Here is a 26,793-nt window from a genome sequence, read left to right as displayed (position 1 = left end):
CAGGAAAGTGGCATCCCCAAGAGAAGCTATTGTAGCTATCATCATCAAATTGTAATTAAATCTGTCTCTGATACCATTCTGGCTCTACCACTCTTTTAATTGTGGAGTGTTAGCCAGTTAGTTAAATTCCCTGAGGCTCAACTTTATTTTCTCTTATGTAAGAAGGACCATTATTGTAAAAATTAAATGAGATAAGTATAAATGCCTAATGAAACGCCTTTGCTCCGGCAGACAGTAATAAATGGTGGCTCTTTTTTTTTTTTAAGATTTTATTTATTTATTCTTTAGAGACACAGAGAGAGAGAGTGAGAGAGAGAGAGAGAGGCAGAGACACAGGCAGAGGGAGGAGCAGGCTCCATGCAGGAAGCCCGATGCGGGAGTCGATCCTGGGACTCCAAGATCATGCCCTGGGCCGAAGGCAGGCAATAAACTGCTGAGCCATGGGCTGCCCGGTGGCTCTTTTTTTTAATGTACCACATAACTTTATTTGAAGATTTTTGATGTTTTTTTCCTCCTCCTTCACATTCCTCAGAAACATGGTAAACACTTAAATAAATGAGTGGCTTGTCTAACCATAGATTGAAACATTGTGTGTATTATCTTGTTACTTGGTATATCAGAACACTTTGATAAGGATAAAAAATAGTGCTTATTTTCTGTATCGTATCTGCAAACACAGTTATCTGCTAGTCAATCACGTGTATGCTTCCAGCTGTGCCCAAAGCAAATGTTATGAAGGTAAAATACAGGTGAAGTGAGGCAGGATCTGCAGATTGTGGCTCTTATCTGCTTAATGATGTGACAGTAAGTGTCACATTAAGAAGAGGGACAGAAAGGTGCATCTTTTTAAAGCAGAAACATAATGTTCAGTGCAAAGGATCTCATATTGTGTTTTCCAGAAGACGATAGGAGACAAAAAAGGTGAAATAGAATGTGTAAGGAGAGACATCTGTTCTCTCTGATTCTTTAATTCACTTGAAGCTTGGAGAAACGAAGCAAAGTCACAATTTAACTCATGTTTTGTCAGGCCTAGATCTTTAGCTTTTGCATAAAAGTGAGCAAGCTGCCATCTGTGCAAACAGGTGGCTTGAATTAAATATGATGTTGAGTATTAAAAAAATCATAGTTGGAGGGATGGCAAGGAGTGGAGAATTTAAGAAAACCCAGAGCACCTTCCTTAAACTGAGAAATGGGAACCATCCTGTGCATTAGAGTTAGAAGAGAAAGTGTGGGACGACTTGTCCAACAGGCTTGAAGCACCTTCATGCTTCATGTTTTTTCTTAATAATTCTATCATCCGGGACCCCTGGGTGGCTTAGCAGTTGAGTGGCTGTCTTTGGCTCAGGGTGTGATCCCAGAGTACCGGGACTGAGTCCCACATCAGGCTTCCTGCATGGAGCCTGCTTCTCCCTCTGCCTCTGTCTCTGCCTTTCTCTCTGTGTCTCTCATGAATAAATAAATAAAATCTTTAAAAAAAATTAATTCTATCATCAATGTGTTTATCCCAAGGAATGGATGGAGCACCACGACGCTTGCGCTCCCTCAACAGACTACTGTGGGTCAACTGAATCCATCTTGGAAACAGTAGTAGGGAGACACTTATAACTATAATGTATTGCTCACCAGGACATGTGACATGGTAGTGCCTCTCTTACTTTCATGAAGGAGGTTCTTGAAATTTAAAGCTAAGGGGAAAGGGAAAAGAACATCCAGATTATAGGGCTAGCTTAAGGAAGCAGTATAAGCATCTGTCATTTTTTAAGAGATAGCCAATGTCATAGAAATTGGGCTGAACTTGCATCCCAAACCAGGAGTCTTAGTTACTTATTCAGCACCCTGATTTTTCTGTGGCTTTCCCAGCAGCTCATACTTTACTGTTGCCTTGTCAGACCCTGAGCAGAGGGCCCAGCTAAACATTCTTGGGCTCATAATGTAGCCCAAGAACTAGGTTCTTGTCTCACGGAGTTGAAGAATGAATCTCGCAGAGAGTGAGTAAAGCAATAGAAATTTATTACGTGAGAATACAGAGAAAACCCTCAGGAATGAGAAGTGTCCTGACAGGGTTGCCATCCTGGGTCCCCATGGACAGCTGTTTTATTTAAAAATGACCAGGGTGCCTGTGGCCTTATCATTTATGTGATGTCCTGGTTTGAGTAAGGACTGATGATACCATCTTTAATGGCTTCCTTTTCCTTTCCTTCCTTTAATGGTCTGGTTATTCTTTGTTGGTCATAGGCTGACTGTCATAAAAAATATCTTCTCTACCCATGCCTAGGGTAAGGTGTTCTGGTTTGTTTGTTTATCTCTGGTTTCCTTATATCTCGGCATTTTTTGGACTTTATTTTGTAAGCCTGATTCCATGGCCCCTACCTATCTCTCTCTCCCTAGCCCTGCCTGTCCCTTACTCAATAACCCATGGAAACTGTGACACAATAAATGTTTACTTTTTTAAAGTTTTCTGTGGCTTTAATTTTTCATGGATAAAATGAAAGAATTGGAAATGAAATGAAAGAGGTCATCTTTGGTTCCTCCCAGCTCTTCAGAATATTTTGGAGTTAATTATTATTATTATTATTATTATTATTATTATTATTATTATTATTTATTCTCAGGACTCCTTTATAGAAGTGATGTATCTAAATTACTGATAAAGCAATTATATAATGTATATCTGTATGATTAATGTTTGCATATTTAAAATATGCCCATGTATGATACAGGTATATATATGTATGTATACACACGTATAAGTATAACAAATATTGATTGGAAAGGATTCATGGTGGAGGGGTGGATTTTGAACTTGTCTATGGCATTTAGCAAGGGAGACTTGGTTCACAATAATCATAAGTAGGGTTAATGTGAGTAGTTTGAGGGAAATAAACATGGTAATAAAGTACATACTGTTAGTGTTGTAATACTAAGTGATTCATTTTAAATAGTATGTTTAGAGTTTATCCTTATTGGCAAGATTCATTTGTAAATTCAGTCTGTTCCTTGGCAAATCTGATAACTCTTAACAACTCAACAGGAGACTTGAAACTTTGAGGGAAATTTGTAATTCTTCCAGGATGTGCATCTATATATCCCCTCAGCAGTCTCAGACTGATCTGCTGCCAGCATGATTTCCCCCTCTCAGTAGAATGAAATCTCTGACTACACATCCTGGCAAAAGCACACAGTCCTCCTGGCAAGCTTCCCCAATGAGCCACAAAAGTCCTGTCATTTTAGGCAAAATCATTTTTTTTTTTCTAGGGGAAGCATGGTTTGGGAATATGGCAGGACCCCAAGCAAACTTGATTTTTTTTTCTCAGGATTTTAACAATTACTGTGATATAGTTCCTATTATGAACCCATTCTGCTCCTGCCAAATACCACCCTCTACCTACTCTCATTCACTCTCACAATCAATTCTCCTTCACTTTCCTATATAATAAAACACCAATTTATGATAGGTTTGGAGAAGCATTGTTTTTGTTCTAAACAACATCCTTCATATGTGAAATTAGTCATTCACAGAGCACATATACTGTGTAATCGTTCTGTTATCTGTTATCACTTGGCCAAACTTGACCCTTTTCTGAAGTCCACAAAATATTTTTTTCTTAAAAATTAATACTCAACCCTTGGCATGAATGGACATGGGATTTAGTCCTGTGCCTGTTCATATATTGCAAATCCTTAACTTCCAGGGCAAGAAGGTCTACCTGACCCAGTCAAGAACAATGAGAGCAATGAATCTCTAATAGAGAATCCTGGAAAAAAGAATTTTGATCTTTATGGTTGGGCTTGAAAGTAAGAGGCTGTAAGCTTTCCATGTTGTTACGGCCATCTTTTGATTGTGAAGAGAAAGCCTATCTCAATGAAGCCATTTGAAAAAAATTCAGTAAAGTAGATCCATGCCCCCGATGGGATCATTTGAGCTCCTGCATCAAGTCATTCTTGAAGCCAAATGTACAGTATAATCCTTTTTTGATTATTATTATATCCATTTAGGTTGAGGCTTTTGATACTGGAAACAAAAAGAATCCTTTAATTGTCCCCATCTCCTACCCTGAAATAGAAAATAATAACAGTGACTTACCCAAATATTCTTATCTGATCAATTTTTTCCTAAGAACATCAATTTGTATAATAGCTGTTTATAGTTGGCTAAGTTACATCCTTGGCATATGACAAAATATGATTAAAACCATTTTACTACTTGGACTTAATGAGCATCTTTCTTTAATCAGCTGAGTTTTTCTCATGAACCTTAACTCTGTTAAAGAAAAGAAAGGCCTAAAAATGCTTGAGAAGTGACTTAATCCAAACTCAAAAACAAAAACCTGCTGCCCAAAGTTAGTGCCCCATTTCCACTAAACTTAACCATAGGACTAACTATAGTTTTCTGATGTTGATAATTATCTTATATACATTTTAATATATTTAACATTTCCATTTCTGTTATTCATTCCAGGGTCTGGCTGTCTTTGAGTATGTGAATTTCAAATTATTCTCTTTGTCACGTCTTTCAATGTTGTTTTTGTTTAAATCAATGCAATGCTTCTATCTTATTCAACTAAGTCAATTTTCTATTTAATGAAGTTTTACCTTATGGTTCAATTATATGCTTCTTGGAGTGCAGTGATCAATTTTAGTCTCTTGAGATTTAATTGAAAAATGCAGAAATTGATAAAGGTATGCCATTATGCGTTTGAAGAGCCATAGCATCTGTTGTTCAGATGTGTGAATTAGTTTGCCAGACAACAAAATTCTTCAGTGCTACTTTATGAAACTATATTCAGGGCTATCTTATCTACATTTCCTTTTTTCCTACATTCTAAATATTGCCAATTTCCTCTTTGATATTACCAATTATCATGTTTCAATTTATTTTTCTTTCTAAAGTATCATTTGGGCTGAAAAATGTTAGGCATTTGAAATAGCTAATGGAGAATTATTAATAGTGGGATATAATACCTAATCTTAAATTTTAAGAGAAAAAAATGATGCAAACTCCGATATACAATGAGACCTCAACTGTATATTTTATGAGGAAATACATTAACATTTTCAGTATTTTCCTTGATATATTTGCCCTATACCAGTTTTCAGTAGTGAATATATAATACTTTACAATCATAAAGATGCCACAAGTTACTGGCTTTGACCTCATGTCTTTTTTGTTTTCCTTTTTTTTTTTTAAATTTGAGTGCAGTTGACACACATGTTACATTAGTTTCCATATTCAACATAGTGATTCAACTTCTCTATACCTTATGCTATGCTCACCACATGTGTAGCTACCATCTGTCACCTACAACACTATTCCAATGTTGACTATGTTTCCTATACTGTATCTTATTACTGTGACTTATTTGTTTCATAACTGAAGCCTGAACTCCTCCTCTTCCCCTTTGCCAATTTTGCCCATCCCTCACTGTCAGCCACCAGTTTGTTCTCTCTATTTATAGGTCTGATTCTGCTCTTTGTTTATTTGCTTAGTCATTTGTTTTCTAGATTCCACACATAAGTAAAATCACCATCTGTCTTTGTCTTTTGCCATTTTGAACGTGCTGATATTAAACATGACAGGAAAACATTTCCATGGGATAACAAAATCTGTCCAAGATAAGCTGGCCCAGAATAGGCACAAAGAATAAAATTGTATGGCCATTCAACAGAAAGAACCACGGCAGAGCATTGCATCTTGAGAAGAAGGTCATAGCCTTATCAAAGATATTAGAGAGTAAACATGTTTGTCTTTGGGACAATGTCAGTAGTTAATGGAAATTGACTTAAGTGCATGGACCAGCCAGGAAGGATCCAAAGGGGATACCAAAATAGCTAAGTGATAGGTGACTAAATCTGCACAGATAGATGTTTAACTGGTGTGATTCAGAGCTTTAAATGGTAGTCGGTGTCTCAGTATGAGAGCATAAATTGGATGTGTAGAATTAGTGTTCATTTTGAGTTTTTAATTTCCAAGTTTGATAAAAGATTATTTGATTTATGATTACATTAATAAAATTTCACTATGCATCACTATTTTATTAGCGATGTAGAAATTAATATTAAAATTAAAACCTTGAGAGAAAATGGGAGGATGTTTAGAAATGAGAGATAAGAGCTTTTAAGTGAATGCAAGGACCTGAGGTTTGCCCTCTTTGCAAATTAACCTGTATATAAAACATGAGGCCTTTGCATCAGAGACAAAGAGAGTTTATTACTCACAGCAACAGACAAATCACTAACGCAGTGTGGTGAAGGTCAGATGGTATTTTTACAGAGAGGCTCTTTACAGGAGTAGAACCCTGATGTAAGAAACTCTCACTTTGTATAGGATTGATGGCTCCTCCTCCAAAAGTACAGTTGGAGGCTGAGATCAGCCCAGTTTAATCTTCAGAATGAGAAAAAAAAAAAAAAAGGTTGATAGTGGCTAAAACAAAAGCAAAATTAAAGGACAGAACAGTGCTTTAGGTGCTTGCTCAGTCTCTTATTATTTTTTTTTCCTGTATATTTTGTGGTTTAGGGCTTACTTTAAAATGAGCTCTGTTCTCTGCAAGTATCACTGTGATTGATGTAGGAAAGATGTTAGACATTAGGATTCAAAGCTAATGGCCAAGAAAAATTCTGGTGAATTTTGCACCAGATCTCTCTCTCTGGTGCAAAAAAAGTGATTTTATTAAAGCATGAGAATAGGACCTGTGGGCAGAGAGAACTGCACTGGGGTCATGAGGAGTGGCCCATTATATACTTTCAAGTTGGGAGGGGGTAAGGGATAATGTAAGTCTCTAAGGAATTTTGGAAGCAAAGTTTCCAGGACCTTAGGGGGTGAGGGTCCTATTGTTGATAAAAGGTTATTTATTACTATCTAATAAAACCTGAGTCTTGAGACCATTTAGATATATATCAGTGGGTCATAGGCTTGGGAGGTGATTACCAACATGTATCTTGGGGGTTAGAGATAAAAAGAAGTTTCCAAAGGGATTTTTATATTTAAAGTAGACATACAGGGCCTGGGAGTCCAGCTAAGATTGCATTTAGATCTTAGCAAAGTATTAACATCAAGAAGCTGAGTCCCTAGAGAAAGATCCCTCTGCCTGTTTCAAGGACTTGTCAATGGGCTGTAGGTAGTAAGGAAATTTAATAATTTGTATTATGTCTTTGTTTCCCATTTCAACTGCAGTAGAATTTTAGGTCTTTAGGATTATGGAACACATGCAACTTTTATGTTCCTTTTGCATGAGATACTCAGTGAAGAGAAGATTTTAATCTGTGTATGTCTTCCTTTTGCCTTCTGGCATCAGTAGACGACCATTCAAGCAGATCTTTGATTATAGGAGTCTGAAGTTAAAGAAAGCTTTTGGTAAACTCCTGTAGGTTTTAACTGAAGAAAGTTAAGAACCACTTACATTGTGGTACTTATGCTGCTGTTATGCAAACAAACCTTCTGGTGACAAGAAATATTTGAAATTCTAGAGAGGGGTGTTTTATTTTCCTCTTGTGTGAATTTTTTTACAAATAATCTAAAGAATGAAATGATCATCAGAAAATTGCTGCTATTCACATTTTAGCTACAAATCAAAAAGACATAATTTAGCTGAGTGGCCATCAACTGCTCCATTATTGAGCCCAGAAAGGGCTTTTTATTACAGGAAGTGCCATTTATAGGATTGACACTTTCATATGAATTAATAATGATTGCTTACAATTATGATGACTTTTAAATAAAGATGGCCTTTATTCTGATTACTTTTTAGGAAAATGCATTTGTTTTGTACACCTGACTTTATCCTAGTTACCAAGAATTCCAACCATTTTAAGACAAATATATTTCTCCTGCCAGGTTGGAAAACAAAACAAAACAAAACAAAACTCTTCAGAAAATATAGATATTTAGAGGATCTGAAGAACATTCTTCTTGTGACATTGCAATGATAAGTAACTAAATTAACATTTATAAATACATTGAGTGAAAAGTATGTTCTTTGAAGGAGGCAAACAATTAATAGTCTAACACAGAGGCCAGCAAACTTTGTCTTTAAGGGACCAGAGTAAATATTTCAGACTTTGTCAGCCATTTGGTCTGTTGCAGCTATTCAGATCTATAATGATAGTGTGAAAGCATCCAAAGATAAAGATAAGCAGACAAACAAACAAATGTGGTTGTGGGCCAAATTTGGTGAGCCCAGGTTTGGTCCACAGCCATAGCTAGAGATTGTGCACCACTGGTCTTGAAGCGGCAGAGCAGATTCTTGTCTCATGGAGTCAAAGAATTAATCTCCAGTACAAAGGAGAGTGAGTAAAGAGACAGACGTTTTTTAGCACGGATACAGAGAAAGCTCTCAGGAGTGAGAGGCATCTTGACAGGGTAGCCACTGAGGGCTTGTAAGTTTGGTCTTTTATTGAAAGAGAATCAGGGAACCTAAATCCTTTTAACATCTATTGATACCACCATTGAGTAAGGACTAATGATAGCACCTTCAATGTCTTACTTCCTTTTTAGGATCCTGTAATTATTTGTTGGTCACAAGTAGCTGTTATAACAAGACCCCATCTCTGGCACTTGGAACAGGGTGCTCCGTTTGTTTATTTCTGGTTTCCTTTCATTTCCACATTTTTTGGGATTTTTGTGAGCCTGATTCCATGGCCCCCTACCTATCTCTCCCTGCCTAGCCCTGCCTGTCCCTTACTCAGTCTGGCATACTAAACCTACTGTGTGTGTGGGTGTGTGTGTGGGTGTGTATCTCCTTGAACAACATGTAGGTTAGAGGTGCTGACCCTCCACACAATCAAAAATGTACATATAACATTTGACTCCCTAAGAACTTAGCTACTAATACCTAGTATTGACTGGAAACCATACCAATAACATAAATTGTCAATTAGCACTTATTTTCTATTTTATATGTATTATATACTGTATTCTTACAATAAAGTAAGCTAAAGAAAACAAAATGTTTTTTAAGAACACCATGAAGGAAGAGAAAATATATTGATAATGTTATTGAAAAGCATCTGCATATGACTGGACCTGTGTAGTTCAAACCTGGGGTTGTTCACAGATCAACAGTATGTATAAAGTTTATTTATTGATATGTATATATTTTTATATATAACTTAATTTACATTATATTAAATTTGTTATTTTAATATTAATAACATATTATTTTAGAATACATAATATATAATTTAAATTTAATACCAGAATATTATTAAAGTAGGTTTCCTAAGTTTAGATTTCCAAGGTAATGTCAAAAGAAAAATACTGACACTTGTCAAAATAGTAAGGAGGACTTTATTCATGACTATTATAATAGAGGTAAGACTATGGCAACAGGGGGAGAGACTGAACTGAACTCTGAATACCACAAATAAACTGGAGATTTATTGTCAAAGAGCAGAGTGAGAGGGTAGTAGGGAAAATTTATGAATGAATGAATGAATGAATGAATGAAAGAAAGAAAGAAAGAGAAAAGGAAGGAAAAGAAAAAAAAAGAAAAAGAAAAAGAAAAAAGAAAACAGAAAAGAAAGAAAAGAAAAGAAAAAAGAAAAGAAAAGAAAAGAAAAGAAAAGAAAAGAAAAGAAAAGAAAAGAATTTACTAAGAGGACCTATTGAGAGTAAGGGATTTTTACTAAACTTGCCTAAGAGGATTCTCCTTATTTATTTGTTTGTTTGTTTGTTTGTTTATTTATTTATTTATTTATTTATTTATTTATTTAGGAGGATTCTCTTTAAATACAAGGCCAAGTACTTAGATTTCACAGGTGTGTGTGGGGGGTGATGAGGAATTTGATTAGACATCAGTGGTGGAGGTATTCTTACTAAAATGACTTGGTAGGATTCGTGCTAAAGGTAGACCAAGGTCGTCAAGGACTAGTCAAGAAGAGCACTCAGAGGAGTCTGGCTGAATTTTGGTCAAGGAGGGAGTCTTTGTCAGTGGTGTTAAATACATTTCTAAATAAAGTTGTAACAGTGAAAAAAAAATATGAAAGATAGTGAAAAGATTTAGTCTTGTAGCAGAGAAAAATATTTCTTGAGATCCTTCAATGGGATATACACTATACATATCATGTAAATATATATTATATAAAATAGAAGTTTCAAACGGCTAAATGCTGGTTCTATCCCCCGATTCCCACCAAGAAATTCATCAAAGAAACAACTGAGGCTGTTGCTGACTTTGGTAGAGGAGATCAAGGTCTTGACAGTGAGTGAGTAGCATATGGAAAGGAGGACCAAGCAGGGTGTGTATGGGGTTTTGGGTATTTTTTTTTTAAAGATTTTATTTATTTATTTTTTTCCTGAGAGACAGAGAGACAGAGAGAGACACAGGCAGAGGGAGAAACAGGCTCCTCACAGGGAGCCCGATGTGAGACTTGATCCCCGAACCAGAATCATGCCCTGAGCCAAAGGCAGATGCTCAACTGCTGAGCCACCCAGGCATCCCAGGGGGGATCTGTCTTGACAGATCTCTCACTATCAATGTTGATTGGAATTGGGTGAGTGTGTATGGTAAGAATTTAGGATTGATGAGTTCAAGGCGGTGAGGGTTTGGAAGAGGATCTCAAATATTAAACAGTCATTTGGCTGAACTATGTATTGTTGTAAGAAAGAGATACTTACTTTAGTGGGCCCTGGTTGAACAGTCTATTTTTCAAGTAAATGGGTTTTCGAAAAAGTTCCGTGGGGAACTGGGGAGATGAAATGATTTGCAACCTCGTCTTCCTGTAAGAATTTCCTGACATATTAAAGTTATATTAATGCAGACAGTTGATGGTAAACTCATGTTAATATAGATAGTAAGATGTGTGGGTGTGAATAGTCTCAGTTCTCAAAGGAACATGATGATGTCTCTTGAGTTTAGAAAGTAATTAAAAACCCAAAACAACACATCAAAACTAAATAAAAATAGACAGTACTTTTTTAATGAAGTATATGATTAATTGTTAAATGACTAACATGAAGTTCAGAAAAGAGATTGAATGAGGACTTTAGATGTGTTGGGTTAACGGTGCTTAGAAAAAGACACAGAATCTGGGCAGGACTTGGGCAGTGAGTATCATAAACAAAGTAGAATGAGGGTGATGTATAAAATATGTGAACAAGTGTAAACAACAGATGATCTGGGCTATTTTAGGGTGTCGGGTGATAATAACTATGTAAATAAATATATGTTGAAGCCAAGTAGTGGGTAACCTGAGTGCCAGTCTTTCATTTCATACTTTATTAATAGCAAACCATGAGTCTTTATGGTGCATATGACGAAATGCAAAATGTTTAGAATGTGTAAGACTATGTAATTAGTATAAATTGGAGGCTTAGAGAAAATGTAAAAAATTAAAACAATCTTCCAAGCAAAAGGTTGTAAAGAATACTATTAATATAGGAAGTGAAGAGATAATATATATGGAACTTTGAGGGAGGGTATATCCATAAATATAAGGAGTGTAGTTTTAGTCCACCGACTTTTATATACCTGCAAGATATTTATGTGATCTAGCATAGAACTGAAAATACAAAACTGACATCTGGGTGGGATCAGAACCTGAGTTGAAAGTTTAAGAATCAATATAGGAAGGTCTGATTAGGAAGGATCACTCAGAGAATAGCAATTGGAAATTAAATAAATAAAGCTCAGAGCTGAGCTTGGAAGGATGTCTCTGTTTCATAAGCAAGGAAGGAAGTTAGGACGTACTCAAATTTTGAGGAAATAATTCCAGGGCAAAGCGATGGTTCAAAGTCAGAAAAGATGATTTTAAAATCTTTGTGTACTTAATCATTATCACACACTGCAAAGCAAGGGAGTTGGGAAGAAAGGTTGGAGGAAGAGCATATTTGACTTGATTTTTGCAGGCCGGTGGTAATGTTGGAAGTTTGCAAGTTCAGTAGAGTGAGGACACAGCTACAGTGCTGGGAAATTCAAAGAATAGTATGTAAGGAAGACACCCAGAATGACACAGAAACATTATGTAGAGGGCTTATTGAAGGTTACTGTGAAGGGAGACAAAAATCCTGGGAGAGAGCAAAAGAGCTGAATGGAGCTGATCATCATCATCATCATCATTATTATATTATTGTTACTATTATTAATATTGAAAATAAAAATATACACTATGAAAAGCACTAGTAGCTGGCAAGAAGTACCAGATATTAAAGATATTCAAAAGTTCAGAGCATAGTGGTTTGGCTACAAAAGAGAAAGATTACCTCATTCTAGAAGTCTAGAGAAAAAGGAGTAAGTATAGGATGTGTTTTGGAGGTTGACAGGATAGTGAAGCCATTCAGATGTCCTTGGTTTTCACAGGTAAATACATGACAGGCTTGGGGCTCTTCAAAAAGTGAGGACAGTTTTGCATGCTTGTGAGCAGTTCATCAGGAGAGATGAATGAGGGATCTGCTGCGTTTCAGAGTTGATTAGCTCAATATTCCAGACTGGCCCTTGAATGTTTAATGATTAAATCTTAACTTGATATTTAACAAATTCTTTCAAAAAGCATTTTAGTTTTTCCTGTGATAATCATTTCATGATATTATTTCACCGGTTTTAAATTTTGTTCAGTTTATTGCTTGTGAGTTAAAACTATATCAGATGCTGTGGATTTTTCATTTTAGATACCAAAAACAGATTTTTTAAAAAAACAGATTTTTTAAAACGAAGGTCGCATTTGAATTAACATCTCCCAAATAATTTATTTGCCAAGCTTTTTTTTCAATTTTTGAAAACTCTCTTTATAGATAGATGGTATATTTTGTTTTGAACTATCCAAAGCAAATATCCAAAGCAAATTATCATGTCAAAATTGAATGCATACTTACATTATCAGATTTTCTGTTATCAGCAGAAAAACAATGCCTTTATATGGACATGCATGGGAGGTGAATTTTGTCTGCTGTTAACCCTAAGTATAACCTGTTATTCGGAGCTGAGTTTATTACCTACTGCAGTTGTGGAGGATATTTTGACAGTCTTAGAATGTCCAGAAACAGGAACTGGTTGGGTGGGTGTGGGGAGGTAAGTGTAGGGCTAGGGATCTGGGATTGAGTGGTGAAGACAGATTTTCAATATGAGAATGAGTTTGGAGTTGGGCACATCTCATGATGTAGTAGGTTAGGATTGGTGGACAGAGAGGCAGGCATCTTGAAGTTAGCATTAAGGAAAGAGGTGCTTGATAATTAAGAAATTTGTTCCATTTCAAGAGCCTATTACTCAGGTAAATTAATTTTCGTTAAGTTTCTGAAAACATTGTTTGTATATCTTTACACTTATTTTCATGGGCTAGAATATGTAGTAACTCAAAATAAAATATTATGGCTGTACGCTGCTTTGATTCTTGGTCCTGACATTTGAGGTGGATGTAGAGGCTAATTTCATTAGCAATTTGAGAATTGAACTGTTCTGTGAAGTGCTTTACTTATCTGCTTTGTATTGAAGAGGTAGAAAATAAAAGATTACATTTACCTGAGTGATCTTAACCTAAAACATACTACTATGTTTTCCCTTTCTTTAGACACATTAAGGAAAATGGGGGTAGACAGAAATTACAGTGATAATAATTTAGGGAGACAGATACTAAACATACATTCTTGGAGCTCAGGATGGAGAGGGTAGATGGTGATTCTGTCTTGTTACACCTTTTCATTTTAAAAAACTGACTGAAGGGCAGCCCTGGTGGCGCAGCAGTTTAGTGCCACCTGCAGCCCCGGGGTGTGATCCTGGAGACCTGGGATCGAGTCCCACGTCGGGCTCCCTGCATGGAGCCTGCTTCTCCCTCTGCCTGTGTCTCTTGCTCTCTCTCTCTCTGTCTCTCATTAATAAATAAATAAAATATTTTAAAAAAAGCTGACTGAATCAAATATGTGTTCAGGATAATTGACTCTTAACTTTCAATGAGCTGAAAAGGAAGAAAGATTATTTAATCAAAGTACTGTGTAGACATGCATAGTACTGTGTTTTAAGAATATTTCAAGTATACCTACCTTAATCTTCCTGGGTTAATGTACTTTATTCATTGCTCTTATTCACTAGTATTTCATTACCTAATATTAAGCAAAATATGACATGACAATTTTGAAGTCAGTTCCAGAAAGTAATTTATTAATGCAGTAACAGGAGTATCAAAATGGGAGATTCCACTAGTGATTGTAAATCAAACAGTAAAGTAGGATAAATATGAGACCCAGAAGACCACATTTTAAAGACCAGAAAATAAAATTAAACAGAATTAATAAAGGCAGATATTAGATGCTTTTAAAATAATTCATGCAGAAATCTGTATTAAATTTTAAGCTACGGAGTTACACTTGAATTAAAAATGTTTCTTCTTCTAATTCAGCATTGGGAATCTAATAGGAAAATTTGCAAATGTGCAGCTCTAAAGGTATTTATAAATCTCAAATCTCTGTACATTTTTTCAAGTCTAAATAATTAAGCAAGATTTACTTTTAAAATATTAAATATAGTTTTTATCTTCTCAAATAAGCTTTGCTTCCTTCTACTTTGGTTCTAAGGAAAACAAAGATTAATTACCCTCTTTCTAAACCTGATTCAATCCATCATTGGCTTAGAGTTTCCTCTTACTGTGAGACTGTGGGGCCATGTGTTACTCATCCTTACCATTAAAGATGAACCATCATACATACTGCAGATGCTCTCTGAGCTCTTCTTCCTCCCTAAGTCCACAGACTTCATCCCTATTTGAGATTCTTCTTCTTTTTTTTTTTTTTTTTAGATTTTATTTATTTATTCATGAGAGACAGAGAGAGGCAGAGACACAGGCAGAGGGAGAAACAGGCCCCATGCAGGGAGGCTGACGTGGGAACTGATCCTAGGTCTCCAGGATCACGCCCTGGGCTGAAGGCGGCGCTAAACCGCTGAGCCACCAGGGCTGCCCCCTGTTTGACGTTCTACGATATGCTTGCCCCTTAGGAGAAGAACCGTTCATTGATGGCTTTTGGCTTTATTTTCCTTCACTGTGCAGTAGAAGGTGTAAAGTCCCTTTTCTCTTAATTTATAGTGAAAATATCACAAGGATGACTTGTTAAGACATGCTCTTTGGCTCTTCTTGCTAATCAATGATGGCAGTTTCCTTTAGTATCTAGAAGTGATCCAGAACTGAGAATATGAAGAAAAATAACAGAAGTCTTGATTGACTGAGTCTTGATTGAGTCTTGATTGAGATCATACTCATTTTTTCAAGCAACAGTAATTGAGAGCTCAAAGACAGAAGACCAGAATTAGCTGGCAAAACCAAATGAGTAACACAGGTGACCAGTGTTGCTATTGAGCTGTGATCAGAAGTACAGGATAGGGAAGAAAGGGAGAAAAGGAAAGAAATATAAATCAAAATAAATATTTATTCTTTGTGTAGAGCTCAGATTTGTTTTACATCACTAGAATAGACAACAGGTAAAGTTAATGATAGGAGAACATAGTTTATTTATAGCTGATTCAGTTCAGAAGGTGATAGAAGGCCTTATTTTAAATATCACATACAACTGCCTTTCTCCCCATACAGTCCACTTCAGATAGTAACTTGAAAATCTTTTTTGTCTATTTTCCTCCCTTTTTAAAGCACTGTTTGTTTTTCCCAACCCAACATGTCATTGTCCTTATTGAGCTCAAGAACTACTGGCTTCCTGTGCCATCTATAACTTTAATAGGAGAGTCATTTCTAGATATAGCTTTTTGTAATATTGAAATAACTAGAGAACAAATCAGAAAAGCTTATTCTGATAAAATTGTATCTTGTTTAACTTCATTTATTGTGGATAGTGGACTCAGACTGCTTCAATATCGCCTTTCTTCCAAAAATGGACAGAGGATTGGGGAGATGCAATATCATGCAAAAGGTTAGAATTGAGTAAAACTAGAAAGAAGATTATCATAAAACAAGAAAAAGCACTCAAGTCTTCTTTTATTTGGTTATCTTCCCTTTAACACACAAACACACACACATACATGTGTGATATGTAATATATATATATTTCTATGTGTAATATATAATATGTATGATGTATAATGTGAATGTATATATGTTTAATTTATACATGTATGTGTAATATAATACATATATATGCATATAATATATATTATATATTGATCAACTACTTTGACCAAGAAGCAAAAGATTTTCTTTAAGTTAGAAGATAAAAACTGATGACTACTTAATGTTCCAGCCAGTATAATTCTTTATATGGGCATTACATTATTTATATCATGTTTACAAATAATTAAATTTATTTGTCTTCATACTGGGCATATCTCTCTTCTACCCAAAAGCAATAACTCCTCCTTATCATGGGGTACATTCATATTTCTTTCATTTTTTTATTATTCAGGTTGAAAATATTTATTTTTTTAAAGATTATTTACTTATTTATTCATGAGAGACACAGAGAGAGAGAGAGAGAGAGAGAGAGAGAGGCAGAGACATGCAGAGGGAGTAGCAGGCTCCATACAGGGAGTCCAATGGGGGACTTGATCCCAGACCCTGGGATTACTCCCTGAGCTCAAGGCAAGTGCTCAAGCACTGAGCCATCCAGGCGTCCCACAGGTTGAAAATATTTAGAACCTCTTACACCCATATTATTAATTTTTTTAAAAAAGTCATTATATTAAATAAGCTTATTTAGGTAATTTCTAAGTCATAGTCATCAAAGAAGTATCAAACTTTACACATATGATCTATGTACCTTCAGGGTGAAAGAAATAAAATAACATTTTTCAGCAAAGATTGGGATGTTTCTTTTATATTCATTTAGGGAAGAGAATATTGAATCTACCATAAATATTTAGTTTGTTTAAATTTTTTCTAAGTTAGATGAATGTGAAAATGAATATATATGTATATTTAACTCCCAAGTATCCTCTCTGGTAGTTTTACCTTCTGTTGATACTTTTAGTCTGAGGTATTCTTTTTTTTTAAGATTTTATTTATTTATTTGAGAGAAAGAATGAGCACAAGTGGGGGGAGAGGCAGAGGGAGAAAGACAAGCAGACTCCCCACAGAGCAGGGAGCCCTACTCAGGGCTGGATCCCAGGACACTGAGATCATGACCTGAGCCAAAGTCAGATGCTTAACTGACTGAGCCACCAGGCATCCATGAGGTATTCTTTTTATCTTTTTTAAGATTTTATTTATTTATTTATTTATTCATGAGAGAGAGAGAGAGAGAAAGAGAGAAAGAGAGAGAAGCAGGCTCCACGCAGGGAGCTCAATGCGGGACTCGATCCCAGGACCCCAGGATCATGTCCTGGGCCGAAGGCAGGCGCTAAACCACTGAGCCACCCAGGGATTCCCTCCATGAGGTATTCTTAAGAAGATTTAATTTGCTGACAAATGTGGCTGAATTGAACTCAAATATATATAAAATCAACAACTATCCAGAAGCAATGCAATTATTTAAAATGAAGACATCAAAAATCAAATAAGATAAAATAAAATAATAAAATAAAATAAAAACATCATTTTCCTAAAGTTGACAGAGAGGTTACAATGGCATGCCAACAGTCTCAGAGATTTTGATCTGTGATCACATAAGCCAGGTAAAAAATCAGGGACAAATTTAAGAGATTTTGATCTGTGATCACACAAGCCAGATAAAATATTAGGGACAAATTTCCTAAGGAGAAAGGTTGGAAAGGAATTGAGAAGTGGTAAGACTGGAAACAGTAAAAAGTCTGCATGAGGATGGTCTGGTAGGAGTAGCTCAGAATTGTGTGGAGTTATGGTAAACTGGCAGCCCTCGTTGTCAATTTAACTAGATCATGATTCAGTAACAGTGCCTTGGAAATGGGAGGCACTTCTTTGCCCCTTCTTTCCATCACAGAGTGGGCAGCAGATTTTCCATATTTTAATTAATTTTCAGTTGTTAAACCAGAAACCTGAGTGGCCCTTTCACTAACCCTGTCTTCACTGCACAATAGACCATGTGCTAGCCAGGCTTATTGATCGTTGAAGATTAATGTGAGCCAAGTACAAAAATTTGCTCAAGTTATTAAAGGCTAACAATGATTGTTCTAATGTGCCTGCTTATTATGCACATTTTCTCCTTTATAGTTTATTATATTACCTAGTCAATCTGTTTGTCAATTGTTAATATCTTTGTTGTTGCAGATACAGATGTGGTGTATAAAAGCGAGAATGGACATGTCATTAAACTGAATATAGAAACAAATGCCACCACGTTATTATTGGAAAACACAACTTTTGTAAGTAATGAAAGATTAATTACTTTATGCATTTCAGTATTGTTTAAAATGCTCTCTCGGTGCACATAACTTTTTTCTTCTTCAGCTCCAGCACCTGCAACACATTTCAGGTAAAAAGTTAGGGTTTGACACATCATTAGAATCAGTACATCTATTAATAGGAAATGCCCATGTGACCATCTGCCTCATGTCTCCCCATTTATCTTCATATACCCCCTTTTTAGTCAATGAATAAATGGTTCCAAAAATAAAATATCCCTACAATGGATATTTTTTGTCCAGTATTTCCTATGTAAGGTCACTCATATGAATGTCAAGATTAAAAAAAAAATTAATACAAGTTACCACAATTTTTTTCTTACTCTTCATTTTTCATTCTTTTTGACTTCCAATTTTGTTGTAGTTTTCTGGATCAATCAGAAGGCAGGCTTTCTAAGACTGGCCTTCTGCTGGATTTGATGAATTTTAGTTTTATAACATAGGCTTCTATCATCATTTCACTGGTTAGCCTGACAATGTTTAAGTAACAGAATATATTTATTTGTTCTTACAAGAGAATATGAATTTTGTCTTTCTTGTAAATTCATGCTTCTTAAGTTTGGATTTAACTATGATTACCTACAGAGCAAGTATTAATGAATTAACTTTTGCAGATATTCAAACTTTAGCTGTCAAACACCACTGAAAAATAGTGCACAGTTTATTCACTCATGGTTTTTATATAATGGAAGGTTCAATATATTGCCTATTAAATAATTTCCTATGATACAGAGAAAACATACTCCGTGGCCTCAGAGGATCTTCCATGCAAATTAAATCAGTGAGCAAATCATCAGCTACTTTTTTTTTTTTTTTTTTTTTAATTTCTACTTCTACATTTGGAATAGGCTTCTAGACTTCATGTTTATTATAAAATGGCTGGTTAGGTGAAAGATAGAATGGAACCTTCTGTTGTTTAGTGGTTTTATATATTAAGAAAAAATGGTCATTGATATCAGGAAACGCTTTGATAGTTATATATCTATTAGTCTAAATTAAACCAAACAGCTGATGCATTTTAGTAATTAGGGCAGCAACTGACACAATAAGGACATTTTGTTTTTAAACTAATTTGTTAATTCATAGATATTAGAAAAATAGCTACTCTGAATGCAACTCTTGATGGCCCTTGTAGAATGTTGAGAATACAGAAGCCATATTGCTCACTTTCTAAAAATTTGGATTTCCTTGGGGCAGAAAATACTAATTCTATTGAAAAAGCTTAATAAGTAGTATAGAACAGTATATATTGTTTCTTAATTATTTTTTTAAGATTTTATGTATTTATTCATGAGAGACAGAGAGAGGGAGAGGGAGAGAGAGAGAGAGAGAGGCAGAGACACAGGCAGAGGGAGAAGCAGGCTCCATGCAGGGAGCCTGATGTGGGACTTGATCCCGAGACTCAATTCCGAGACTCCAGGATCATGACCTGGGCCGAAGGCAGGTGCTAAACCTCTGAGCCACCTGCGCTGCCCTTTTGTTTCTTAATTAGATGGTCCTTTGAGGTATTGGAGAAAAGGCTAAGGAATCATCAAGAGATGTTGAAATGAATGGAAAAAAAGCCCTCAGTAGGACAGAAAGCAGAAAGCAGGAATTGATAATGAGGAGAGGATATGCTAATGATTTGCCCATTAAAGTCAATATGAATTGATTTTCAATAAAATTAGTTTGGGGGAAGAAACAAAATACATTTCTTATTTTGTATGTTTTTTTTTATCATAAAGTATCATTTTTGAGGTGTAGTATAGGCCTTCAATGGCCAAGCATTTTAAGTTGGATTTGAACACTCAGTACATGAATATTCAGCTGTGTGACTATTTCTTGCTGATCATTCACTTTTTTACAGTTTAATGGAGTCTTCATTATAAAAAAACCCGTAAACACAGATTATGGTTTTTTTTCAACATTTATTCCTTGCTTTCTTACACTCTATGATACATCAAAAAATAAACAAAAACAAATAAAACCTTGTGGCTTTAGTCCATTATCCCAGTGGTTTTGTTGGTATCTCATACCACCTCCAGCTCATCTTATTCATGTGCTGTTAATACCATTTTATCTTTGTGCCTGTGTGTTTAATCTTTTTAAATCCTTCAGAGATCTATTTCTACTCTCTTCTATGTAGGCAATGACTCTTAATTACCACAGAGTCATATTTAGCAAATATTCTAATTTACTGATCTTCTAAGATTCATAGTCTCCCTAAAGACATTTATCTCACAACACAGATAATTAAACAATTTATAAGTCCTAGAGGTATCAGAATTCACTGGGGGTAGTGGGATGCATGGATAAGGGATTGGAGTGTGGTATATATTTGCAACCACTTAACTTTAAACTGTAAAACATAGGGATGCCTGGGTGGTTCATAGTTGAGCATCTGCCTTTGGCTCAGGGCGTGATCCTGAAGTCTCAGGTGGAGCCCTGCATTGGGTTCCCTGCATGAAGCCTGCTTCTCCCTCTGCCTGTGTCTCTGCCTTTCTTTCTCTGGTCTCTCATGAATAAATAAAATCTTAAAAAAAAATAGTAAAAAATAAACAATACAAATACCATGATTCCACATCTCTACAGAGGAACTCATTTAATCATTCCCCCCCCCCCCACTCCAAGATAGCATATTTAAATATAGTTGTATTTTCAAAGCTCATGCTAGGCTAAAATCTGGATTTGCTTTCTCTCCAAGGCCACTCTGCTTGAAAAAATCTCTTACCAGAGAATAAGGATTTTATTCATACTGCAATTTTTTTTCATTGAGCAATTATCAATATTTTAATTAGAATCATAGTTAATTGGCTAAGATCACTATAAAAGCTTTGTAATAAAAGTGCCAAATCAATTAAGAAATTAAACTATTTATTGATAGAAGTGTGATAACAGAATAGCCTATTATTTAGTAGGTCATATTTTTCTAAAATGTAACAGTTTATTTTAATAATTAAGATAACACCACATTGTCATTTCCCCTCTTAAAATCATTTTAAATATGAATAGTGGGTACTTCTGGCTATATAATCATGCTTAACAGACTCTATGATTAACAGTAATATTGGACTTGGCTGTCAAAAATAAAACAAAAGTAAATCATTTTCCTGAAATAATTGTCTTAAGGCTTCTTTTGGATTGAAGATAGGTGGATTTCTAATGAAGGAGGAAATTGAAGGGTATATAACTTTTTGAAGAGGAGTTAAGCAAAAGAAGTGGTATAGCCCCAAAACTGCTCTTAATCATTTCTAAGTGTTTGAAAATGTTATCTCTTAAAGCCAGAACTATTTCAAACAAAAGCTCATTCACAGTGACATAATGAGGAAATGTTTCATAAGTATTAGCTGTATGTACTCTTTCTGCTGTCAGTAAATTGAAAATCACCAGTGGTCTGAGCAGAAAACACCAGAAGCCATAAACAGTTCTATCGAATCACTTTTTGAAATTAGAAGGAAATTAGAAACATGTATCTAATGCACTAATATGGAAATGGGTGACTGATGGATAAGACTCTTACATCTTTTTGATTCTGAAAATCTACAAGCTTTTAAAAACATGCTATAAAGATAGCCCAGAACAGAGGGAAGAAATTCATATTTGGCGGCAGAATGATTCCAAAGAAATGTTAGCTACACATTTTGGAAGTCCAATTGTCTTTTTATAGGCCATTCTTAGATAGTAGATTTGATTAGAACCAGGGAGAATTTATTGACTTAGGCATAGAGATAGCATTCGTAGGTTTGCATGCCATTGTAACGTTTATATTTATTTATTTTTTTACTTTGTTCTGCCACTGTGTATGTGTGGGTGGAGGGAATGGATCCAACTCTTTTTTTTTTTTTTTCCCCACCATGAAATCAATCAAGGAACTTATTTTCTGATTCATGTTTAAGGAAATAGGTGCCCTATGGAAAAAATTCTGTGGTACCAATAAACACTTATTGGATAAAGGCACTCAAAATTTCACCTCTTATTTCGTCCCTTAAAATTTGAAATAAAGATAAGAAGGGCACTTGTGATGAGCACTGGGTAATGCATGTAAGTGGTGAATCAATAAATTCTATACCTGATACTAATATTACACTGTATGTTAACTAACTGGAATTTAAATAAAAACTCAAAAAAATGAACTTACAAAACATTATTAGAAAGTTCTGACTGGACAAGTGGCTTTACATGTTGGCTATAATTATGGAGACTTTGTTATTTTTTTTAAGATCTGACTTTGGCAGTATGTGTTGGTATCTCAGTAGTAATGACATCAGTAGTGTGACCAATATTGATTGGCCAGTGAAGTCACAGGAACTGCACATTTACCCAGTTGCTGTGTGCACAATACAGTTTCTTTATGTAGACCAGTGGTTCTCAGTCAGGGGTCATTTTGCCATCAGGAGACATTTGGCAACTCTGGATACATTCTTGATTGTTATGGCTGATGAGGTGGGGTGTGCCATGGGAATCTAGTGAATAGAGGTCAGAGATGCGATTAAACATTCTAAAATGCACAAGACAGCTCCTTACAACAACAACAAAAAAGTTACCTGGCTGAAAATGTCAATGGTGCCAAATTTGCAAAATCCAATTTGAGGCAGGGATACCAGGGGAACCCAAGATGATTCAAAGGTAGTTTTTTAATGGGTGAGATCAAAGCAATGGTTCTTTTTGTCAGAGAAGACTTTAAGCTGTGGCTTCTGGCTTCATTTTCTTGAGACATGTTTCTTCTTTTTATAGACAGATCTCTAAAGAAGACCAGCAAACATGAATATAATCACATAGCCTTGGATTTCTCCTCTTTAGATAGTGTAGAGTATAGGCTAAAAGTATGACCCTAGTTTTCTTATAGTTTTCTGGAGATACTTCTAATTGAGATATTTTGTTGTTGTTCAGACAAGTTGGTATCACTTACTGAAATTATCCACTCCTTTGACTAAAAAAACCAAGTGATTTTCTTTAAGTTAGAGGATAAAAACTGATGACTACATAGAGTTCCAGCCAGTGTAATTCTTCACATGGGCATTACGTTATTTATAAATAATTGAATTTATTTGTTTTCAGACTGGACATAGCTCTCTTCCACCCAAAAGCAATAACTACTCCCTACAATTGGATACATTCATATTTTTTCATGTTTTTATTATTCAGCTTGAAAATATTTAGATCCTCTTACACCCATATTATTCATTCTTAAAAGGATCATTATATTTAATTAGTTTATTTAGGTAATTTCCAAGTCTTAGTCATCAAAGAAGTATTGAACTTTACATATACCATCTCTGCACATTCAGGGGAATAGAAATAAGGTAACATATTTTTCAGCAAAGATTAGAATATTTTGTTTATATTCATTTAGGAAAGAGAACATTGAATCTACCATGAATATTTAGCTTGTTTAAAAATTTTCTAAGTTAGATGAATGTGAAAATGAGTTTTTGCATAGTTTTAACCTGGCAGTCTCTTCAAGGACAAATCTAAAGTGTGAAAACAGATACTCTTTTCTCCATATGTTTGCAAGTGTGACATGATTACTCTACAATTCCGTAGTTATTCTTATAGTTCCGCATAGGTGAGAAAGACTCAAAGAGAGACCATTCCATAATCTGTTTCACCCTTAATTAGCAGTGTGAATGATCCAGGAAACAGATGCTACAAACAAATTTACTCACCGGGATAAAGTATTTTGGATGTTATAATCATTTTTGTCCTCAGTAGTGCTGTTACTAATAAAACCATATCAATGGCTCTATTAATTGTTACGAAGATTCTTGAATGTCATCCTTGACGGAAATCAAAATTTCCTAAATAATACATCTAAAGTCTCTGTTGTATGGAATAAAACACCACTTTCTATTAAACATCTTTTATTTAACCCTTTGAAAAAGAGCTTGTTTCAACTATATCTAATATATCCTCTTAAACATGTGCAATAAAATTATACAATTCCAGTATGCTTCCTTCAAGATTCTTATTTAGAATCCCTGGGGCTGTGGATGTAAATTGCTTTGTTTTGTGTCAGATAGAATGAGAAGCTAGCTGGCAGCCAGATTTATTGCAATTAATTACAATTATTTTAAACTTCAGCTTCCTGAGAGGTCAGTGCTCTGAATTATATCTAGGACCAGTCAGTCTGTTTTGAGCAGTTCAAGGCTCTGATTATATGCCCTTGACCATCTGATGAATATTTCTGTCTTTCATTTTCTTTCACAGGAATTTTATATTTGACTACCTCCCAGTCATGGAGAGCCAATTAGACATTTCAAAAAATATTAATAGTGAAATATCCAGATTCTTCTATTAATTCATGGTGGAATTTGAACAAGGAAAATGCATTTTAAGAGACCTTAGAAAGTTTCCAAGCTGATGATATAGGGATTCTTTTTCTTCTCTTCTCCTCTTCTCTTCTCCTCTTCTCCTCTTCTCCTCTTCTTCTCTTCTCTTCTCTTCTCTTCTCTTCTCTTCTCTTCTCTTCTCTTCTCTTCTCTTCTCTTCTCCTTTCCCCTCCCTCCCTCCCTCCCTCCCTCCCTCCCTTCCTTCCTTCCTTCCTTCCTTCCTTCCTTCCTTCCTTCCTTCCTTCCTTCCTTCCTTCCTTCCTTCCAGTTTCAGAATACCTTGGTCTATGCAGCTTTGCTAATAGAGAAGTATGCATTATAACTTTGTAGCCATTTATAGTAAAGATTACAGATATTTTCATAGTACACTGGGAATATATAGTTCAGTTTGTTTATGGAACATAATGTAGGGTATTCAGCATTCAGCAAACACTAAATGATAATGGCAGCCCATTACAGAGTTAGTAACTACTCTACATTTGAAATTCTTCCTTCCCTTTAAAACTTACAGAAATTTTTCTCCCTGTTTTATAATGTTGTGGCATCATTGTTAAAATGACTCATCATATCTTAGCTTATTAATATTATTGATTCATTTATCAACAAATGATTTTTTCACCTCTGGTATATATCAGATAAAATTCTAGGTTCTGGTGATACCTGTTGAACAAGGAAGGCTTGTCAAACCAACCACAAACACTCAAATACTCAATATGAGCAATTGCAGCTGATACTAAGTTCTTCGGGAAAAATGTAGCATGGAGTGAAAATTAGAGAAGTTTCAGGACCCCGGAAAGGTCCACTGTGGAGGCAACATTTCAAGGTCAGGTTCAAGAGTTTTGTAGGCTCAAAAAAGAATAATTACAAAAAACTTGGGTGGGAACTGCATAGATCTATTTTAAGAATAGGAAATATTAAAAAAAAAAAGAATAGGAAATATTGTAATGGGGAATGTAGAGGATGAACCTAGTAGAATAACTATGAGAAAAACTATGTTGAGTTTTATAGGCCAAGGTTTTGTTTTATAAACAATAGGCACACTTTGAAGAAAGTGGCTATATCTAAGTCACATTTTAAAAGAATATTCTCTGTCTGTTTTGTTAGGAATAAATTCTAGGGATGTTAAAGTAGAAGTTATAAGACCACTTTGAGGACTAAGCAATGGTATTTCTGTCAATGACAGAAGATTTAGGGCTTGAACTAGAATGGACTAACAGAAAAAAAAAATGCTAAGTATGTGGATCAAGGATTTGTTTGAGGATAGAGTGGATGGGTCTCTATCTAATTGCTTTGTATCTTTCAGATATAGAGGAATCAACATTGTGTGTTAGGTTTTTACATGGCATTAAGTCATCATTTCTATTTTAATGTTTTCCAACTAATCTTGACATTAGACTGTATTTGGTTTTCAGTTGATGTATGTGTATGTTTACATTTGATTTTTTTGTATATAACAGTACAATAAAGGAATTTTTGAGTCTTGGTTGAAAAAGATTTGCAATGAAATTAGGAAGTTTACATAGAATGTAGAAATTCAATCCATCATCTCCTGGATGTTAAAAGTGTACTATTTTTCAAAAGTACTGTTTTAATTATAATTATTTGGATCATTCAGTACTTTTTTAAGTTTTTATTTAAACTCCACTTAGCATACAGCATAATATTAGTGTCGGTTGTACAGTACAGTGACTCAACACTTCCATACATCACTGGTGCTCATTACAACAAGTGCCATCCTTAATCCCCATCACCTAATTTTACCTGTCATCCCACACCTCTCCTTTGGTAACCATCAGTTTGTTTTCTATAGTTAAGTGTCCATTTCTTGGTTTGCCTCCTTTTCTCACCACCCCCTCAAATCCTCATTTGCTTTGTTTTTTATTTTTATTTTTATTTATTTTTTAAAAAAGGATTTTATTTATTTATTCATGAGAGACACAGAGAGAGGGAGGCAGAGACACAGGCAGAGGGAGAAGCAAGGCTCCATGCAGGGAGCCCGATGTGGGACTCGAACCCGGGACCCCAGGATCACACCCTGTGCCGAAGGCAGATGCTCAACCTCTGAGCCACTCAGGCATCCCATCATTTGCTTTGTTTTTTAAATTCCACCTATGAGTGAAATCACATGGTATTTGTCTTTTTCTGACTGCCTTATTTTGCTTAGCATAATACTCTAGCTCCATCCATGTCATTGCAAATGGCAAGATTTCATTTTTTTTATGAATGAGAATATTCCATTGTATGTA

At 35.2% G+C, this 26,793-nt stretch overlaps 1 protein-coding gene across 4 annotated transcripts in view; it reads left to right on the top strand.

The window, feature by feature from the left end:
* Positions 1 to 26,793, top strand: part of DPP10 (dipeptidyl peptidase like 10) — a 1,275,784-nt gene that overhangs the window by 959,217 nt on the left and 289,774 nt on the right. For all 4 annotated transcript variants that reach the window (XM_072788965.1, XM_072788964.1, XM_072788966.1 and 1 more), the window contains one exon: positions 18,106 to 18,200. In XM_072788965.1, coding sequence (XP_072645066.1) covers positions 18,106 to 18,200 — 95 coding nt within the window. The remainder of the gene's footprint in view (positions 1 to 18,105; positions 18,201 to 26,793) is intronic.

This window comes from Canis lupus, chromosome 20 (assembly GCF_048164855.1).
Source record: "Canis lupus baileyi chromosome 20, mCanLup2.hap1, whole genome shotgun sequence".
Lineage (NCBI taxonomy): Eukaryota > Metazoa > Chordata > Mammalia > Carnivora > Canidae > Canis > Canis lupus.
The sequence above is the reverse complement of the archived record's forward strand: the minus strand, read 5'-3'. Positions and strand labels throughout refer to the sequence as shown.